We start from the raw sequence: 22,353 nt of genomic DNA, 5'->3' as shown, positions 1-22,353 counted from the left end.
TATAATATTGATGACCCATCCTCAGCATAGGCCATCAAGATCTGATCAGTGGGGATCTGAGTCCCACCACCCCCGCCAATCAGCTATTTGAAGAGGACTACTGCGGCCTCTTCCTAGGCAAGTTAAGTCACGTTCATCGGACACAGGCCCCAGGGTGCAACTCAGTCTCGTTTAAAATGAAGGGGCCTGGCCTGCAATACCAAGCAGAGCCGCTATACAGTGGATGGAGCTGTGCTCTTTAAGCTGCGACCCCCTGCCAATGTCTGATTTTGATGTCATATTCTGAGAAAAGCTCATCAATAAAAAACACCTAGAAGTTGGGCTTCTTCATACTCATAGCTCTTCTATAGTCCATAGCGGTCAGGGAACTGGAGTTGCTTAGAAGTAATCTGATAGTTTTCTATCGTTCAGACATCCATTAAATACTAAAAGTATGTGTGTAGGCATCTCTAACTTAAAGGGAATATGTCACCATTTCTTTCTGCCAGTAAAAAAACATTTAAAACCAGATAACCAGATCTTCTTTTCTTATTCTATATCCTGAACATGATTATTGGGGCGGCCATCTTGCCTGAGCTGTTCTTAACAGCATTTATAAAGCTTTAAGAAAATTGCTTTAAGACAGCCCCATGGGCCATAGACACAATAGTCAGGAGGGGACCTTACTGACTTCTATGGGAGAGTTTTCTGAGCATCCAGAGGTCATTGTACAAGGAAACAATAGATAACATTTGACAACCACCTATTGTGAATGGAGGATCCTGCCTTATCTGTACACAGAGGTGGTATTAGTACAGGCAGGGTTAGAGTGACAGATAAGCAGATAACTGCAGTAAAGTGATCTGTACAGACCAGTGTCGCTTAGTGGCCAGTGCGAAAACTGCAGGATTTTATGGTTTTTGCTTATAGATATTGACATGGAAAATTACAAATAACATCACCAAAAATTCTTTAAAATATGATTTAAACAATCAGTCATTTTGCAGTGACACAATCCCTGTAATGAGGTTAGCCATTTCAGGTGCAGTCATTGCTAAGAATAGGGATTTTGCCAAATGGGGGCCCATGGAAATTGTTGGATGCATGCCGGTATCCATATTTTGTAGAACTGCAAAATACATAGGGTCGTGTGCACGAGGCCTGATACCTAAAATGTAATAACTTTATACAAAAAATAACCTTTATTTGCTCAAACCCGTAATAATTATACCTCTTTAACTGCATCTTTATACGTTGCTACCTGTTTAACAAGTTACATTGGTACAGCACGGTTAATGCCCATAATGTATCAGAATGCATCTGTGACCAGATATGTATTTATGTGGCTCCTGTCTAATAATAATGATAATAGGATGATTTCATAATTAAAGGGGTTGTCTCACTTCAGCAAATGACATTTATAATGTAGAGTAAGTTAATACAAGGCACTTACTAATATATTGTTATTATATATATATTGCTTCCTTTGCTGGCTGGATTCATGTTTCCATCACACTTTACACTGGCTGGTATCCAGGGGTTATGACCACCCTGCAATCCAGCAGTGGTGGACGTGCTTGCACGCTATAGAAAATCCATCGGCCTATGCACACTCCCATGGTCCTGGCTACTGAGGACGCATGGTGTGCAAGCATGGGGACCATGGTCATGACCCCTGAATACGAGCAGTGTATAATGTGATGGAAAAATAGATCCGGCCAGCAAAGGAGGCAATATGGATAATCACAATACATTAGTAAGTGCCTTGTATTAACTTAATCTACATGATAAATGTCCTTTGCTGAGATGAGACAACCCCTTTAAGATGAGTTTTATGTACAGATAAATGTCACCTGTAATACCTGCATGATGCAAGCACTGGATGAGTATGTGGCTACAAAAAAAGTGATTGATTTAGAATAGATTGAATCTTTTCCTGACATGCTAAATATCTGTTAATTATCAGACACATCAAAGTTTTAGTTCCAAGCTGTAATCAGGATTCTTGTGTTACAAGCAATTACAGTTCACCCATACATCCAGTCTACAAACGCCTTATACACAATCCACTTCCACTAGGATCTTCTTGTTACTATTAGATAATCATGTGCATTAAAAGTGATGTGATATACCATAGAGTCCTGTAAATGGATATACAATCTATATTATGCTAGTAATTAATAAATTAACTTGTTTCTTCTAGGAATGGCAGAACTCCATTCAGAAGAACGCTGGACTGGCTTTTATTGAGCTCATCAATGAAGGAAGGTAATGTATATGGCCACTGTAGCAAGCATTAAAGATCTATCTGTCTGTCTATTTCTGTTTGTTTGTCTGTCTGTCCTTCTGTCCTGTCTATATCTATCTATCTCTGTCTATCATAACGCAATAGCCATTTTTACACAGGTTCAGGAAGGTTTTGAATGTTTTCCACCATCCTAGTAACAACCTAGTAACATTGTTTCACACTGAGAAAGTAGGAGAACCCAATCTGCAAATCCATCTGCTCTCCCATCTGTTTTGGGCAGTGCAGCTCCACTTGCCGCATTTACTCCTCACTGTACTCATCAGGGCATAGGAAACAATATTGCAGTTGAAAGACTTGGTGCTGTCCAAGGTGCTGCTTCAGTCGCCTGAGCTGTAGTCCTGCATAAAGGAAACACCATATCCAGTAATAAGAGCAAAACCCAATGTCACACTGCAGACGGTGGCTCTTCTCTTTTTTTTATATGTATTGTTCTTTGCTACAAAGTAACAAACCGTTTCTGAAAAGTTCATCTATCTGTTTCTGTTGAGTGTGTTACTTGATAGTGTTCTGTATTGCGTTTCTATTTTTATACAATGACATCATATTCTCCTGTGTTGTGCCTGTGAGGCTCACATTGTCATTCCCCCGATCACACGCTCACATGTTTAATTTAATTGGGACATGAACCATATCACTGTATTATTATTAGATTATTTTTTACATTTTTAGTTTTCCTTTATTGTATCTACTTTAATCACTATATATGAAGGGAAGTGCCAAATCTCATAGTATAAAGAAATATTGAATACATAGCATATTATGGAGTCCATGAGTATTGAGTACATAGCATATAGATGTGTAATGAAAACATCCATGCCTGGTCCTGTCAATCAAAGTGCAGAGGGGGCGGCAGTTGCAGAGAGAGCAGAGACTCTAGGTGTAACGGCAAAGCCTCAGTTGCTCCTAGAGCCTAATTTACATATAATAAAACATCATTTTTCTCAGCAATGCAGGCACATATGAACATGGGACCTACACAGATGCCTTCAGCTGCCAAGCGCACATGTAACAGGTCAGCCAGTGTCATAGGGACAAATCTGCTGATAGATGCCCTTTAAAAGGGTTTTTAGGATTTCAATATTGATGGCCTGTCTTAATAATATACAATTGTAGGGATAGACAGATAATGTAAGGTTTACATAGTGTTTCTGTAGTGCACAGCTTTTCTTTCCTTACCAAGGCAGACAAGAAGTGTGTGGTCAATGTCATACTTAACTTGTACTTATGAGATTGTTTTTAGCCTCTTAGTGCTTGGAGAACAGATGCAGACATGGGAAGGATGAAGCACATTTGTCTGCTTGTAATCCAACCCTCGGGCCCAGCACAATCATCTAGTGGTATTAAAGATTTGATCCAAAATTGGCCAGGAATGCCAAGATACTTAGGACTATAGTGACACTGTTTGTGCAGGAATTTTATGCATTTGTGGGAATCTTTTTAGTATGAGCCACTAAATATACAAGCTTGTAACTTGCCTTGAACAGTTGTGAATAAATATATATATATATATATATATATATATATATACCGTATTTATTTATTTTACTATAGGAAATATTGACTTTAGAAAAGAAACCATCCAATATTTTGTAATAGACATTTGGTGATGATACCAGTTGAGACCTAGAATCTTTCTTGTAGCATCGCCTCTGGCTTTACATGAGTATTGCACTTGTTGCTAGGCTCTTTATCTTACATAAGTGAAAAGGAAATGAGAAGACAGTGGAGAGAGCAGGAAGCAAGGATCTTTACGGCTTGCATTACATTTCCGCACGCTCTTGGGAGGTTTGTGATAGGAATCTGAAGGGGAGAAATAGTTATAAATATTTATTCTCCTCTGCTACTCCTCTCGTGAATGCAGTTCATCAATCATAGCCGGGCTGTGTAATTGTGCGCTTGTCAACAATTAACGGGACATAAACAGTTGATGAATGGGCAGTTAAATTAAGTGTTCCCAAGGACAGGCTGAAATTATAAACTAGGTCCTTCCAAATATTACAACAAAAGGATTGCTATAATTAAAACAATGCAAGGTTAATGAGATGTAAAATTGCATATAATGTCTGCAGTATGATGGTTGCATCCAGCAAATCACGTGTCTGATTCAAGTGTCAGACAAAGAGAAAAGTGCTGCACAGTTTTATTTTGTTGTATTACTTTGTATAGTTGTTACAAAATTAACCCCCCAAAAAATGCTGTGTAATTCTGGACTTTATTATAGTCATACTCGGTGACTAGATGTCACTTTACTTTTTCCAATGCTGTAACAATGTGTTTGAGAGTCAAAAATGCTAATATTTGTTAGATTTTAGGCTTTATTAATATGTCCACAAATATTTAATGTTTATAGAGCTATGGCAATAGATAATGTGTACAACATCTATACAGTCATATGCATATACATATATAACTAAATTAAATATTTCAATAGGTAGATATAGATATGTGATATTATAAAGATAGATATTGGAGAGATGGATGGATAGACTTCATAGATATTAGATATATTGGATGGATATTATTATTATTTATTATTAAAGCGCCATTCATTCCATAGCGCTGTACATATGATAAGCGGTGCACATACATAATACAGACAATTGCACTAATCATAAACAAAATGTTACAAACTGGTACAGAAGGAGAGAGGGCCCTGCCCGTGAGGGCTTACAATCTACATGGATAGACACATATTGGATATATGATAGATGGATATTGTGATTGATACATAGATATATAAAAAAATAAAAAAAAGACAGCACTTCAAACTGAAAAAAATGGAATTTTGAGTGCTCCAAATTCCATTTTTTTTCAGTTTGAAGTGCTGTCTTTTTTTTTGGTGTGGAGTATTGTTAACAGGAAAGGAGCCCAGCACCGCCCTGTGTCCTCCGAATCTCCTCCTTGCTGTCTGACGTCACAGAGATGGAGCGCCGAAATCTCGCGATGTGCGAGCTAGCGCATGCATAGTTCGTTCCCTGTGCTGATGCGCATCGCGAGATTTCGGCGCTCCAGCTCTGTGACGTCAGCCAGCAAGGAGGAGATTCGGAGGACGCGGGGCGGCTCTGGGCTCCTTTCCGCTGGACTCCTCTCCGGATACAGGACACATATGAGGTTCATTTGCATATGGATGAAAAACTTTTTTTTAACACAATAAAAGCACAGAGAGCTATGGGGACTGGGTATTGCAGTTGTGCTAGCGGCCATCTAGCAGCCCATGTCCCCAGCTCTATGGCCAAAATCCTGGTGACAGGTTCCCTTTAAAGGTAATCTGTCAGCTCTGAAACACACCCAAATGGTGTATAGTGTAGGAGTCAAATTATAGCATTTTTATCTTTATACTCCCTTGCATTCTGACACTGTGCTCCGACAAACCAGCAGTAAGATGCATGAAAAGTACTCCTGATGCTCAAAGAGGAGTCCTCCCCAGTCATCTTACTGCTGATTTGCACAGTATCAGAATGCAAGGGAGTATAAAGCTAAAAATTACATAATCGGACTCTGCATCCCTTACACTATACACGGCTTACTCTAGTTTGGCAGGTGTTTTAGAGCTGAAAGATTCTCTTTAAAGGGAACCTGTCACCGGGATTTTGTGTATAGAGCTGAGGACATGGGTTGCTAGATGGCCGCTAGCACATCCGCAATACCCAGTCCCCATAGCTCTGTGTGCTTTTATTGTGTCAAAAAAACGATTTGATACATATGCAAATTAACCTGAGATGTGTCCTGTCCCTGACTCATCTCTCGTACAGGACCCATCTCAGGTTAATTTGCATATGTATCAAATAGTTTTTTTTACACAATAAAAGCACACAGAGCTATGGGGACTGGATATTGCGGATGTGCTTGCGGCCATCTAGCAACCCATGTCCTACACTCTATACACAAAATCCCGGTGACAGTTTCCCTTTAAGCATTTTTACACACACACACACACACACACACACACACACACACACACACACACACACACACACACATACACATACATACATACACACACACACAGTGCATTCAGACCCTTTCACTATTTTCTCATCTTATTTTGTGGTCAAAAAAAATCTAGTTTTTCACCATCAATCTGCTCTTAATAACCTTATAATGAGAAAGTGAAAATAGAATTTTAGAAACTTTTGGAAATTTATTAAAAAGGAAAAGCTAGAATTTCATATGGACATGCATATCCAAACCCTTTGCTATGACCGTTTCAGTTTAGCTTTGGGGCCTCCATGAGGTGGTAAGAACTGCCTGTAGAGCACAGGGAAAGGGTTGTGTGGAGGCACAGGTCTGGAGAAGTGTACATTCTTAGTTGGAAGAAGTTGAAACAACCAGGATTCTTCCTACAGCCCTTTATCAGGGCCTTGATAAATGAGGTGACCAAGAACCAAATGGTCACTCTGGCTGAGCTCCAAAGATCCTGTGTGCAGATGGGGGAAACTTTCAGAAGGTCAACCATCACTGCAGCACTCCACTAAGCATGGCCAGAAAGAGGCATCTCCTCTGTAAAAGACAAATGAAAGTTTGTAAAAAAATAAAATACATATAAGACTCTCAGACTGTGAGAAACTAGATTCTCTGGTCTGAAGAAACCAACATTGAACTTTTTGACCTGAATTCTAATTGTCATATTTGGAGGAAACCGGGCACTGCCCAATACCATCCCTACAGTAGTGGTGTTTTTTAGTAGCTGGAACAAGGAGATTGGTCAGGATTGTATAGAGATATTCTTAATTAAATCCTGATCCAGAGTGCTCTGACCCCAAGAACACAGACAACACCACTGTAATTTGAACCCAATCAAAAATCTCTGGAGAGACCTGAAAATGGCTGACGGTCTCCATCCAACCTGACAGAGCTTGAGAAGAATGACCGAAAATCCCCAAATCCAGATATGCAAACCTTGTGGCATCATACCCAAGACCTTCATCTAAGTCTTGGGTAAAGGGTCTGAATACTTATGTCAATGCAAGATTTTAGTTTCTCCTTTTAATAAATTAGCAAGATTGTTAAAAATATTCTGTTTTCGCCTTGAGTGCAGCAGATTCATGGGGGAAACGAGAATTATTGTTTATTTTAGCGCAAGGAGCAACATAACAAAATGTGAAAAAAGTGAAAGGATCTGAAGACTTTCCAAATACATTGTGTATGTGTTTATTTATATATATATATATGTGTGTGTGTGTGTGTGTGTGTGTGTGTGTGTGTGTGTGTGTGTATATATATATATATATATATATATAGATAGATATATTGTGTGTTTTGAAACTTGCACATCTTATGTAGTGTTGTAATTGCTGTCTGATAGAGATGCGCTGTGTCCTCATGACAACACGCATGCTTGTTTATGTGTCCTATAGTGATGGATTGTTGTCTTCTGACACTTTTCCGTGTTTTCTTTCTCGTAGACTGCTGTGCCATGCTATGAAAGATCACATAGTGCGGGTTGCTAATGAAGCAGAGTTTATTTTAAACAGACAGAGAGCGGAGGATGTGCACAAACACGCCGAGTTTGAGGTAAGCAGCGCTGATGATGAAGTCCTGCCTCTCTGCTTTCAATCAGTCAACACTTCCCCTGGAACGCCATTCCCAGGACTCTTTTCTTTTTTATATTTTAGCAGTAGGAATGTGTGTTTAATTCAGCTCAGGCCATTTTGGAAAGCTTTGGTTAATGTCAGGCACAAGGAACTGGTTGTTATTTGCTTCCCTATCTGAAATTCATGATCATATTTGCAGCTTGGAGCAAATCATTCACCAGAAATGTGCATTTATTGCGCCGACTATTACTGAAGTCCCACAGATTCATTACAGAACCCCTCCCCCGCCCCATCGCTTTTACAGCCTCTCATCAGACTAGTTTACATATTTCCAGATTGTGCTTCTTATGAGGAGGAAATTGAACAAATGTTTTCTATATGTATGGGGAAGGTGGACTTAAATTGCAATTAAAGTTGTGTTTGTCTTTCCAAGGACTTGCTGGCTAGGATCCCTGTAATCATGTGCGTGTGGTTAGCACTTACAGTTGACCTAAACCTGTGTAGCATATGCAGGGACGGACATATCTTCAGCTGTGTATTTATATCTACTGTTCCCCGGCAGACGCGTTTTCAGGCTGCGGAGAGGCTGACTGTAGTGCTTTTTAAATGGGGATGCCAATTTTGACCAATAATAATAATTAATCGCACAATATGTTTTTGACCAAACCAAGCCAAGTATGGTAGCAATGTTTTTTTTATTCTGTTGACTGCTAGGGCAAGGCTTGTTTTTTGCACCTGTAGTTTTTATTACCTTTTGGCTACATTCACACAAACGTATTTTGCTTCCGTGTCCGTTAATTTTTTTTGCGGATAGGATGCAGACCCATTCATTTTCAATAGGTCCGCAAAAAATGCAGACAGCACACCGTGTGCTATCCGCATCCGTATGTCTGTTCCATAGCCCCGCAAAAAAAATAGAACATATCCTATTCTTGTCCATTTTGTGGACAAGGATAGGCATTGTTAGAATGGATCGTCATCCGTTTTTTTTTTTTGCGGATCCACAATGTGTGGACCGCAAAACACATACGGTCGTGTGAATGTAGCCTTTTATCATGTTTTATTCAGTTCTTATCATTTTGATAAGAATTTGGCTACAACTGAGTGTTTATTCAGGAGTTCAGAGATAAGGGCTACAGGTCGAGCTGACGGATTCAGTGAGAGACAGAAAGCAGTAATCCATGGATGCACTGAAACAGAAGGCTGTAGAGGAAAGAGTGTTGACATTTTTTGTAAATAATTAATAAATTAATTTAAAAATATTGCCCCCAAAGATGTCCATAAAGTTTAATACTATACAGGTCTTATAATAAACCTTATCTCTAAACTACTGAGAGGTCATAAATAGTGTTGAGCAAAGCAAGCTTCGGATGCTTCATCCGAAGTCGCTTCATTCAAAAGTTTAAAATAATACTGTACAGAGATTCGTCGCCGTACAGTATAGAATGTATGGGCTCAGATGAGCCAAAGTTACTTATTCACGAAGTGGCGTGTGACTTTGTTGAATAACTTTGGTAATTGGCTTTTAAAGTGGAAAACAACTTGAAAACTTGAAACCGAACTCTGCTTCAGGTCCGACTAGTGCCTTGGAGCTAAAGCCAAGTTCGGTTTCACGTTTTAAAGTGGTTTTCCACTTTAAATTACTGCTACTGAAGTTATTCAACAAAGTCACAGAGACTAATCTCCGTACAGTATTATTCTGAAGTTTTGAACTAAGTGAATTTGGATGAAGCAACCGAAGCTCAATTCGATCAACACTATTTATGAACTCTCAGTAGTTTAGAGATAAGGTTTATTAGATGACAGGCACAAAGTGAAAGTACCAGTCACACAGAAAAACTGTTAACCGGTTGTGACAGAATGGCTCAATATTTTTAATAAAGGCCAATTGAAAATATGATTTTTAGCCAAAAATTTGTAAAATGCAATCATTGCCTCTGAAGGTGTACATAGCCTTTGTTTATTTTTTCCTATTTTTCTTACAAAACTTGCATCTGGAGTTCAGTTGTCTATAAGTACTTTGGAATCTCACTGAGGGCAGTATAGTATAGTGACCGACCCAACATTTTTATCTGATGGAACAGAACAACAGAAAAGTCAACACAGATAAGAAATTAGGGTGGGTTCATATCCCTTTTTTCCCATCCTTTTAACATGTACATAGAACATATACCTTAAATGGATGCCTCAAACTGATGCCATACAACGGCATCCGTTCACCATAGAGTTCCATTTAAAAACAAAAAGTATATGTTTTTTTAACGGACTCTGCAGGATACAGGAAGCGGTGTGCTGCGTTTTTGTATCCTTTTATTTTGTAATGTATACATCCAACAAAGGCATAAAACGTGATGGTGAACCCACCCTTAGCCTTATAAGTAAAGTGCTTGTGCATGAAAATACCAGTGTACAATATGAGTGATCGATACAATAAAAATAATGACAATTCACGTCATCAGATGTAAGAAAAAGCCCAAAAATATTACCATGACATAAGAAATAATATATACATTGGCCTCAGGTTTTATAGTAGAATGAGTCTTTAGGTATACAAAGCTCAGAATTATAACTTTATTTTCTCCTCATGCATTATCATTGCCGTCCATAAGGACTTGGTCAAAATTTGTAAAAAAAAAAAGCCAGGAATGATAACTAGGTGATCCTTGCTATGTGGATGTGCTGAGAAGGACATCAGAAATGTAGGATGGTGTCAGAATTCTGTAAAGGTGCCCTCCAGCTGGAAAACAGGAATGATCCGAGACTTGATGAGCTTCTTATCTCTGCTAGACAGTTCTCTGAAGCCTGCAGTTTGATGTACCGGCCCTTGTGCTTGTTGACCTACAAGAGAAGGATCGAATGAGAGGCTGGAGCTGTAATTTTCATCTTCTGTAAAGCATCTTTACATCTGTAGATATTCATTTTTCAGAAATGATCAGTTCGGAGATTAGGGGATAAATATAAGAATAATTAGAGCAGGGAACATGTAAAGAGAATGGCAAATACAAAGATCCAGAAGTAACCAGCAGAGAATTTATATTGATCGCATCAAGTAACCTAAGGGGGAATATTCCTGTGCATAAGTAATGATATATTTTGCTGTTCAATAATTTGTATTGTAAAGAAACCACATATGACAAGAGGTAATCATTTTATGGGTATAATATACAGCAGGTAGAACAATAGCATGAGTCACAAATATGTATGTGAAGATGGCGGTATATAAGTGTGTGTGTGTGTGTATGTATGTATGTGTATGTGTATATATATATATATATATATATATATATACACACAGTACAGACCAAAAGTTTGGACACACCTTCTCATTCAAAGAGTTTCTTTATTTTCATGACTATGAAAATTGTAGATTCACACTGAAGGCATCAAAACTATGAATTAACACATGTGGAATTATATACATAACAAATAAGTGTGAAACAACTGAAAATATGTCATATTCTAGGTTCATTAAAGTAGCCACCTTTTGCTTTGATTACTGCTTTGCACACTCTTGGCATTCTCTTGATGAGCTTCAAGAGGTAGTCACCTGAAATGGTCTTCCAACAGTCTTGAAGGTGTTCCCAGAGATGCTTAGCACTTGTTGGCCCTTTTGCCTTCACTCTGCGGTCCAGCTCACCCCAAACCATCTCGATTGGGTTCAGGTCTTGTGACTGTGGAGGCCAGGTCATCTGGCGCAGCACCCCATCACTCTCCTTCATGGTCAAATAGCCCTTACGCAGCCTGGAGGTGTGTTTGGGGTCATTGTCCTGTTGAAAAATAAATGATGGTCCAACTAAACGCAAACCGGAACCATGTGGGAACCAGGCATGTAGAGTCCATCCGTTCAGTTTTTCTGCGTCGCACAAAGACACGGTGGTTGGAACCAAAGATCTCAAATTTGGATTCATCAGACCAAAGCACAGATTTCCACTGGTCTAATGTCCATTCCTTGTGTTCTTTAGCCCAAACAAGTCTCTTCTGCTTGTTGCCTGTCCTTAGCAGTTGTTTCCTAGCAGATATTCTACCATGAAGGCCTGATTCACACAGTCTCCTCTTAACAGTTGTTCTAGAGATGTGTCTGCTGCTAGAACTCTGTGTGGCATTGACCTGGTCTCTAATCTGAGCTGCTGTTAACCTGCGATTTCTGAGGCTGGTGACTCGGATGAACTTATCCTCCGCAGCAGAGGTGACTCTTGGTCTTCCTTTCCTGGGGCGGTCCGCATGTGAGCCAGTTTCTTTGTAGCGCTTGATGGTTTTTGTGACTGCACTTGGGGACACTTTCCAAGTTTTCCCAATTTTTCGGACTGACTGACCTTTATTTTTTAAAGTAATGATGGCCTCTCGTTTTTCTTTACTTAGCTGCTTTTTTCTTGCCATAATACAAATTCTAACAGTCTATTCAGTAGGACTATCAGCTGTGTATCCACCTGACTTCTCCACAACGCAACTGATGGTCCCAACCCCATTTATAAGTCAAGAAATCCCACTTAGTAAACCTGACAGGGCACACCTGTGAAGTGAAAACCATTTCAGGTGACTCCCTCTTGAAGCTCAAGAGAATGCCAAGAGTGTGCAAAGCAGTAATCAAAGCAAAAGGTGGCTGCTTTGAAGAACCTAGAATGACATATTTTCAGTTGTTTCACACTTTTTTGTTATGTATATAATTCCACATGTGTTAATTCATAGTTTTGATGCCTTCAGTGTGAATCTACAATTCTTATAGTCATGAAAATAAAGAAAACTCTTTGAATGAGAAGGTGTGTCCAACTTTTTATATATATATATATATATATATATATACACACACATACACAATTACAGTGAGCATAAAATCCAACATCAAATCGGAAGAAAAGACCAGACGCAACCGGGAGAATTGGATAGAAAGGAGGGATAAAAAAAAAAAAAAAACATAACTCCCTATCAGAAAACCCGAGAACCTGTAGGAAACTTACAGAAACACAGGGAGAACACACAAACTCCATGTAGATGTTGTCCTTGGTCGTGCTACCCACAAGTATCTTCAGATATCAACCATATAATGATATACAGGTCCTTCTAAAAAAAATCGCATATTGTGATAAAGTTCATTATTTTCTGTAATGTACTGATAAACATTAGACTTTCATATATTTTAGATTCATTACACACAACTGAAGTAGTTCAAGCCTTTTATTGTTTTAATATTGATGATTTTGGCATACAGCTCATGAAAACCCAAATTTCCTATCTCTAAAAATTAGCCTATTTCATCCGACCAATAAAAGAAAAGTGTTTTTAATACAAAAAAAGTCAACCTTCAAATAATTATGTTCAGTTATGCACTCAATACTTGGTCGGGAATCCTTTTGCAGAAATGACTGCTTCAATGCGGCGTGGCATGGAGGCAATCAGCCTGTGGCACTGCTGAGGTGTTATGGAGGCCCAGGATGCTTCGATAGCGGCCTTAAGCTCATCCAGAGTGTTGGGTCTTGCGTCTCTCAACTTTCTCTTCCCAATATCCCACAGATTCTCTATGGGGTTCAGGTCAGGAGAGTTGGCAGGCCAATTGAGCACAGTAATACCATGGTCAGTAAACCATTTACCAGTGGTTTTGGCACTGTGAGCAGGTGAAAAATCGTGCTGAAAAATGAAATCTTCATCTCCATAAAGCTTTTCAGCAGATGGAAGCATGAAGTGCTCCAAAATCTCCTGATAGCTAGCTGCATTGACCCTGCCCTTGATAAAACACAGTGGACCAACACCAGCAGCTGACATGGCACCCCAGACCATCACTGACTGTGGGTACTTGACACTGGACTTCAGGCATTTTGGCATTTCCCTCTCCCCAGTCTTCCTCCAGACTCCGGCACCTTGATTTCCGAATGACATGCAAAATTTGCTTTCATCCGAAAAAAGTTCTTTGGACCACTGAGTAACAGTCCAGTGCTGCTTCTCTGTAGCCCAGGTCAAGCGCTTCTGCCTCTGTTTCTGGTTCAAGAGTGGCTTGACCTGGGGAATGCGGCACCTGTAGCCCATTTCCTGCACACGCCTGTACACGGTGGCTCTGGATGTTTCTACTCCAGACTCAGTCCACTGCTTCCGCAGGTCCCCCAAGGTCTGGAATTGGTCCTTCTCCACAATCTTCCTCAGGGTCCCGTCACCTCTTCTCGTTGTGCAGCGTTTTCTGCCACACTTTTTCCTTCCCACTGAGGTGCCTTGATACAGCACTCTGGGAACAGCCTATTCGTTCAGAAATTTCTTTCTCTGTCTTACCCTCTTGCTTGAGGGTGTCAATGATGGCCTTCTGGACAGTAGTCAGGTCGGCAGTCTTACCCATGATTGCGGTTTTGAGTAATGAACCAGGCTGGGAGTTTTTAAAAGCCTCAGGAATCTTTTGCAGGTGTTTAGAGTTAATTAGTTGATTCAGATGATCAGGTTAATAGCTCGTTTAGAGAACCTTTTCATGATATGCTAATTTTTTTAGATAGGAATTTTGGGTTTTCATGAGCTGTATGCCAAAATCATCAATATTAAAACAATAAAAGGCTTGAACTACTTCAGTTGGTGTGTAATGAATCTAAAATATATGAAAGTCTAATGTTTATCAGTACATTACAGAAAATAATGAACTTTATCACAATATGCTAATTTTTGGAGAAGGACCTGTACATTAAAGGGGTCCTCCAGTTATTTAAAAATAAATAATAAATCTAAAATGTTATAAAATACTTGAGAGGTCATTCTCACCTTGCCGATCAGATTCTGATGCTTTCCAAGTCACCCATCAGTCTCTAGTTCCTGTTCTCTCAGAAAGTGACTGTTGCAGTCAAATCCCTGGATAACCCCTTTCAACCAGAACTTCCTGGGCTTCAGTGTAAAATGTGTAACGCCCCCACCCCAGCTTCCATATGTCATACCAGTATCTTTTTATGTGTTAGAAAGGCCTTTGGGCCCCTTTAGACACCAGGCCACTGGGGCAACTGCAACCTTTGCACCTTCTATGGCTATGTACCTGCTTTGAACTGGCCTTTTTTTCGGCAGCGCTCCATAGGCTGTCTAATAATGAATGGTGATTGCGTGAACAGCGTAGCTACAACAATTCATTCTCTACAATGAGGGTCAGTGGAACAAGCAGTACGGAAAGTGTGGTCCAAATCTCAAAGTCTCTTCATTTAGGGAGCATTCACATGACCGTATGTATTTTGTGGTCGTCAAAATGCAGATTCTCAAAACACACGGATGACATCCATGTTGCGTCGTCATTCTTTTTTTTTTTGTGCCCCCATTGTAACAATGTCTATTGTTGTCTGCAAAAGAGACAAGAATAGGACATGTTCTATCTTTTTTGCAGGGCTGTGGGACAGACATACGGATGCGGACAGCACACTGTGTGCTGTGCACATTCTTTGCATCCCCATTAAAATGAACGGGTCCACATCCAATCCTCAAAAATACAGTTGTGTGAATGGGGTCTTACATGGTAAAAAATATCAAGGCACTGTAACCCACTCAGATACTGGATATTAGTGTGAATAATTACTGTCCACTCAATGAGCAAACTGTTAATATTCATTACCGCATCAGTCATAGTGAGGCATGATAATTTAATCTTACAGTCCAATTAGAGGATGAAATATTAGCCTCATTACCAGGGCAGACTATTGAGCTAATTGCTTATTTGCTTTGGGTATGTTTGATAACGAATTAACCCACTTTTTTTCTTTTTGTTGAAATACACATTCTCCTTTCATATCATTATTAGAATTTGCGCTATGGTTTAAAATAAAATATTACTCCCAACAGCAAAAAATTTGTTCCAATGCCATTTTATCAATAACATTTTTAAGAAGCCTGAAAAAAAAATATAAACGGCGCATGCGAAGAATAAGAAAAAAAGTTTGTCTTGTACATAGCATTCGGTCAGATGACTGCTTTCATTTTCCCAATATTCTGTGATTGGCTGACCCTTGCATTCACTGGTTATATTCACACGTAGCAGCTGAGCTGTGGTGTCAAATGCAGTTTCGCAATGGCTTTCAATACCGTTGGGGTTGCAATTCACCTGAAAAGACTGTAGCTTCACTGAAAACGGCGACAAAACTGCATGCGCTTTTCTGACACTGTTTTTATCTATGCCTTAACAGCTGCCTGTGAATATAACCTTGCAGTGTGGTTTCCATATTGCAAGTGCTCATTGACATCATATCCATTACATCTGTTCTTCCAAAGAAATATGTCAGATGTATGTTACCTTTCCAAGTGTACAAAGTTGTACTACTGATAAGCTTCTTCGAGGATAGGAAAACTTTAAGGGATTTTCCAGGACTTAGGATATTGATGGCAGTCCTCCAGTATGGGTCCCCAGATCTAGGAAACTATACAGTGGATGGAAGGCTCCATCCAATGTGTGGTCTTCTGGAGCTGGCTCAGCACTCATGAGTGGGAGGTGTGCTGCCGTAGACTGCCACTACACAGTGGATGACACCTTGAGCGTCTGGCTTCATCCACGCTATAGTTTTCAGATGCCCTGAAACAGATGATTGGTGGTGGTGCTGGGACGTCCATTGATCTGGTATTGATGTCCTATCCTAAGGACAGGATATCAATATCTAAGTAGTGGAGAACTCCATTAAAATGAAGCATCAGAAAATGAGGCATCTTGTGACCCGACTCTTCTACCATTTTATGCCTGGTCATCACGGGGGCACTGTAGGGTTTCAGTAAATGTAACATCATGTAATGGGTAGAGGTTTTACTTTAGTGCAATGTTGTTTTTCTTTAATGTTCCTTTTAGTATTATCTTTTACATTTGTTTACTGCCTGCAACAAAAATTCATGCCCTATAATATGGTCAGACCCTCTGATCACGCTGTCAGACACCGACACGATCACCAGTTAATAATATATGTATTTTTTTCCTTAAAGTCACAATGTGCACAGTACGCTGCAGATAGGAGAGAAGAGGAAAAGATGTGTGATCATCTCATCAGTGCTGCCAAACATAGGGACCATGTGACGGCCAACCAGCTGAAGCAGAAGATCCTCAACATCCTGACCAATAAGCATGGTGCGTGGGGAGCCATATCTCAGAGGTAAGACACATTGACTAGCTACAAATATCCATTTGCCCTAATGAGGTTTATGTTGTCCACTATTACATTCAGGGCACCATTGTTGTGTGGTCTAGTTCTATCCTAGCTTTAATATCCTCTTTGAATTAATAGAATTTTGGGAATAGTAATGAAAAGTTTAGGATGATTTTGATACGTAATAGCAATAATTCTGTAAAGCCTCATGCACACGTCCGTGAAACACGGACCGTGAGATACCAGCCTGGATTCCTGCTGAGTGCAGGAGCGCACGGCGTCATTGATTGCTATGACGCCGTGCGCCCGCTGCTGTACAGTAATACACTCGTATTATTTATACAAGTGTATTACTGTACAGCAGCGGCGGCACGAAGCGCACGGCGTCATAGCAACCAATGACGCCTGTGCGCTCCTGCACTCAGCAGGGATCCAGGCCGGTATCTCACGGTCTGTGTTCCACGGACGTGTGCATGATGCTTAATAGTCTGTGATCCATGAGACTTTCCGGTTAATGGGAACCTGTCATTTGATTCATGCAACTGGAATTTTCATAGAGCAGGAAATGTGTTAAAGATCAGGAGGAGCTGAGCAAATTCACATGTAGTTTTGTTGGAAAATATTCAGTATGATATGTATCTTATTTAATGAAATCTGTGCTTAAGAGTACAGGTGGGCGGTCCTACTCCTGATGGCTCTGTGTGCAGGCTCATAAAGGAAAGGTTTCAGTCACTGGACTTCTAATCATGGATGACCAGAAATTTAGATCATTACATTTTAAAGTGGTTTTCCAGGAGTTGAATACTGATATGCTATCCTCATGATCGGTGAGAGTCAGTCTTCCTGCAGTGACCTCTTCAGAAACAGTCAACTGTTTGGAGAGGTTGCGACGCTTCGGTGAGTGCGAGTGCCTCTTCCTGGCCAAGTGATGTCACACTTACCAAGGCGCAGCTTAGCCCCATTCAAGTAAACAAGCATGAGCTCCAATACCAACCAATGCCACTGTACAATGTATGGCGCTGTGTGGAGGCTGCAGTGCTCACCAGGGTGCTGCAACCTCTTCAAACACCTGATCGGTGGTGGTCCTGGGTGTTGGACCCTCTCTATCAGATATTGATAACCTGTCCTGAGGAAGGACCCCCAAAAAACTTTTAAGTCGTACTAAATCTCTTAAGACAAATATATGTAATTATCACTTTACTCGGCTCCTCCTCCTGCATAATATCATACTTATGCAACTCAGCAACGTACTCGCTTGTCATTAACCCTTTGCTTACATCTTTCAACGACCTTTTACCTACTTTAAATACATTTCTCTGTCATGAGCTGAGATTTTTATTTTCCACTCTAATATTATAAACTTATGTTTGATTTGTACGACATTTTATTGACTTTGCATATGTGAGCTATATCTTAGTATTTTTACATCTGATCCAAGGTTTATTAAGGACAAGGACGGGAATGTCAAAGCAAGCATTGTACATGTACAGACAAGCGAGTTTCACTGTTGGAGGGGGTAGAAGAAACACATGCGGCACATGCCGAAAATCTCAACTGTGGGACACGGTCATTTTAGACAAAGACAGAGAATGCTCGTAAATCACGTCCCGATACGACGGGCACACGATAAGACTTTATAAATTAGAGCCGCTCCCTAATATACATCTTGAACACCCCTCTCTCAGCTCTGGTCCCTCACCATTGCTGTGGACCACAGATGGTAATTGATAGGATCTTGTGATCTAAAGTAAAAGCAGCTTTCTGTTGGCTGCTGTGGATGGGCTGGCAAACCTAGACTTACCTGGTATTGTTCTTATTAAGTATTCCTATAAGTCTATAAACTGGCACAGCATAAACAAAGGTCTGAAAGCCTATAATGGGATCCTCGTCTTCGGGTGTTTTTGATGAATTTCAGGTGAACTCGCTACAATATGTATTTTTATAGCCGTGTTAAGAGGCATCTGTTTTCATACGGTTGAGCTGTAACATTCCTTTAAAGGTTCCGCATTCTGTGACGAATTACTTTGAAAAATCAAATTTAGAAAAAAACACACCCGTAATAAAGTCCAGATGAGATTTTCTAGAAGTAAATTGAAATGTTTCTGCTTTGTGGTCTTCTATCTGTACCTAAAGACTGCCACTAGTGCACAAAGCGAATCAGTCAGAGGTTTGATGTGCCCCCAATTTAGACTCCAAAGCCACCAACTCACAATCCAATTTTACAGGAATTGATGCAAGAAAATTTGTCTGCATAAAATTGATCAGTTATGGATCTAATATGCCCTATACATGATGTTTATATAGATATGTTTTTTTTTATACTTTCTGTATAAACAGTATTTTCTTTAGTAATAAGTATATCTAAAGCACAGTTAACCCTAAACATATACTAATAAATCCATGCTATGCTTAATGAAGTGTATTTACAACCAATTTCCTGGGGTTTATGCTGGCCAATATTTGAGTTTCAATTGTACAGGTAAAAAAGTTAATCATATGGAAGGTAAAAGGCAATTAGGCAATTAACACCCCCCCCCCCCCCCCAGTTCCATCTGACTTTACCAAGACAGTCACAACTGAAATATTTACAGAACGTTTAACGAATTGTCATATTACAACAACTAATCCTTTATGCACAGGATATGTGTCTGATCGGCAGGGGGTCCAACCGTGTGGCGCATGCAAGTCCTCTACTTCATTCAGATGGGCCCCCCATTCACGTAATCAGCAGGGGCCCTAGAGGATGGACCCACACCAATCAGACACTTATGATCGACCCACACCAATCGGACACTTATAATGGACCCACACCAATCGGACACTTATAAGCCGTTGTAAAGGGCCAACCCCTTTAATACCTGGATCAGAATTTTTTGTAGCCTGCCTGGCCCACGATGATCTATTTGTCCTGTAGTGCTTTTTAGAGGAAATCCATTTATTTGTGCTACTGGAAGAGGTACTGTACCTCCTGGCTTTGCTTATCTTTATATTGCAGAAAGAATTTAGCATTTTAAAATTCAACATTGATCCTTGTTTCCCTTCAGAAAGCCAGAAGTCAGAGTACAACGGGGCCTATATTGTTGTTGGGTCCTGTTTATATCGGTGAAGTTGATTAACAATTATCTAATACTTTTGTCCTGCTTAAATTGGCCACATAGTCAAAGTGAAAGGGAGCTCCACTAATTTTACCCCTATAATATCTATGAGCAGCTTTTAGAAGCTACAATCTTCATATGAAAGAACTGCTATATACCTCCATATGCATGCCCTCAATGAACCGCGTAAACAAAATCTTTAGGCTCCGTGTAAAACGGATCCAAAATACGATCATATTTGTGAAGCATAGCAATAAAAAGAGGAGTCTGCAAAAAGAAGCTGAAGTACAGCAAAGGAAATTGGGTTTCCAGCTAGCCTCTCTACCAGAATAGTTTCTACTTAAAGGGACTCTATCAGCAATATTAACCGTGCTAAACTGCTGACAGCACTAGGTAGGAGTTGTGGAGTGTTTATCTGCAGGAGTAGTGAAAATATGAAGTTTTAGTCTGCCAGATTCTGCTATAGTGGTCTGCTTGCCAGATGCTATAGCCCACACTCAGAGCTAGGACTTGGAGGAGGGGCTGTGAAGCATCTCAATGAAGATTACATTTCACAGTGAAGTTCCGCCTCCTGGACACCTGCAGGAGCTGAATCTGGCAGAATAAAACTTCATATTCACACTACCGGATGATAAAAGCAAGAATGATAGGTTTGTACTAATGTCTCCAGCCTCTGCCTAGCGCTGTCAGCAGTTTTGCATGGTCAAGACTGCTGAACTCTTCCCTTTAAGCTATTCCAATTTTAACATTGTTAGAGAATTTCCCGTGAATGGGACAAGCTGCAGTACCTTGCACGGCTATTATGGAGTAGACCGCTTGCAGTAGTAAATAATGAGGAGGCTACAGAGATCCCGAGGTGCAGCTTCCCTTCAAAAAGCTAATCGGGATGGGTGTCGAGAGCTGGAACCCCACCAATCTGATACGGTTTGGCCATTAATATTGTGAACCTGCAAATGTCCTTTAAGGGGTTATTTGATGAGTCTCCTGTGTTCTCCCTTTCTTCCCATATATACTATACATAAAATTATAAAGGTGTTGTATAACATATATGATGGAATTAATCATATATCCATCTAGTTTGTATACATGACTAACACGTCAATTGTTTCAGATGTGGTTCCTTGTATTTTGTTTTTAGAGACATTAACCCCTTGGCTTCCCAGGCTGATCTCTACCCTTCACAGCTCTCAAGTTTGATTAATGATCTGTGTTCAGAATCCAGCCTGCAAGTAATGAGTTATTTGTCGGTCATCACACAGGGGCTGTCTGAAGACATAGACGGGGTATGCAACCATTGTATCTCACCGTACAGGCAGCCCGGCTGATGCGGAAGGACATGCAGGGATTAACTGCACAATTTATTAGTGATCATGACCCATTAGTCTGTGTCATTTTACTGACAGTGTTAAATCACGCTCTCTCATATAATGCCGGTTTTGCAATTCTTTTTCTGGCATGCCTGCCATAACCAAGCCAGAAGGGAAATAATAGATTGGAGTAAAGAGTAATGACCCTAGTTAAGTGGGTGGCATGTGTGTGGTTAGTCGTATAACACTTCCTGCGCTTTAGTGGCCGAGGTTGTGGTTTCTGTTCTGTTTTAATTCACTTATTGAAAAAAATATCTAAATCTGCAGGCTTGAAAATTGAATGATTGCTCTGAATGGTGCACCTAAACTCCAACTGCAAGAGCAGCCAGGAATGACCACATGTAACCTGTCCATACTGATTTCCCTGATATTCTCTTAAAGTATTCCTCCTGTTCCACAGTGCTGCAATTAGACTGCCAGCATTTACATTGCCCCTAGTCCTCAGTGATGTATCCTCAGTCCTATGATGTATGATGGGAAATATGGAGGTAACCCTTACGATCGCTGTGATCAAATACAAACCCTATGCAGATGTTGTCCTTGGTCAGATTGGAACCTAGAACCTAACCACTGCTCCACCTGTCCAATCTTCTGTTGCCCTGTCCATGTGGAAGTATAGGATGCATTACTGGCAGATCGGGCGGTAGCAGGAGAGGCTTTGGGCATACTGCAATTGGCTCAGTAACTGTACATCTTGCTGTACTGATTTGTGTCTCCTACATCAAACTTATAGGGGTTGTGCTATCATTGATGTAAAAAAATGAAAATTGGACATCATATAGTACATGACAATCTCTTTCTAAAAAACTTAGGCTGGATTCACATCACATTATATACCTCTGCTTGACGTGTACGTTACAAAAAAAAGGATACAAAAACTCAGCATGCCACGTTCTTGTATCCTGCACAGCCCCGGTAAAAAAAAAAAAAAAAGTGTGTTTTTTTTGACAATGGGAAAAAAATGTATACTTTTTTTTTTTTGTATAAGTTAAACAGATGGGA

The 22,353-nt window shown here is 40.1% G+C and overlaps 1 protein-coding gene across 11 annotated transcripts in view; it reads left to right on the top strand.

Moving 5' to 3' along the window:
• The window catches only part of NBEA (neurobeachin), a 580,876-nt gene that overhangs the window by 334,386 nt on the left and 224,137 nt on the right, over positions 1–22,353 (top strand). For all 11 annotated transcript variants that reach the window (XM_044287233.1, XM_044287230.1, XM_044287232.1 and 8 more), the window contains 3 exons: positions 2,183–2,247; positions 7,693–7,801; positions 16,729–16,895. In XM_044287233.1, coding sequence (XP_044143168.1) covers positions 2,183–2,247; positions 7,693–7,801; positions 16,729–16,895 — 341 coding nt within the window. The remainder of the gene's footprint in view (positions 1–2,182; positions 2,248–7,692; positions 7,802–16,728; positions 16,896–22,353) is intronic.

This window comes from Bufo gargarizans, chromosome 3 (assembly GCF_014858855.1).
Source record: "Bufo gargarizans isolate SCDJY-AF-19 chromosome 3, ASM1485885v1, whole genome shotgun sequence".
NCBI lineage: Eukaryota > Metazoa > Chordata > Amphibia > Anura > Bufonidae > Bufo > Bufo gargarizans.
Note: the sequence above shows the minus strand (reverse complement) of the source record. Positions and strands in the feature narration are given on the sequence as shown.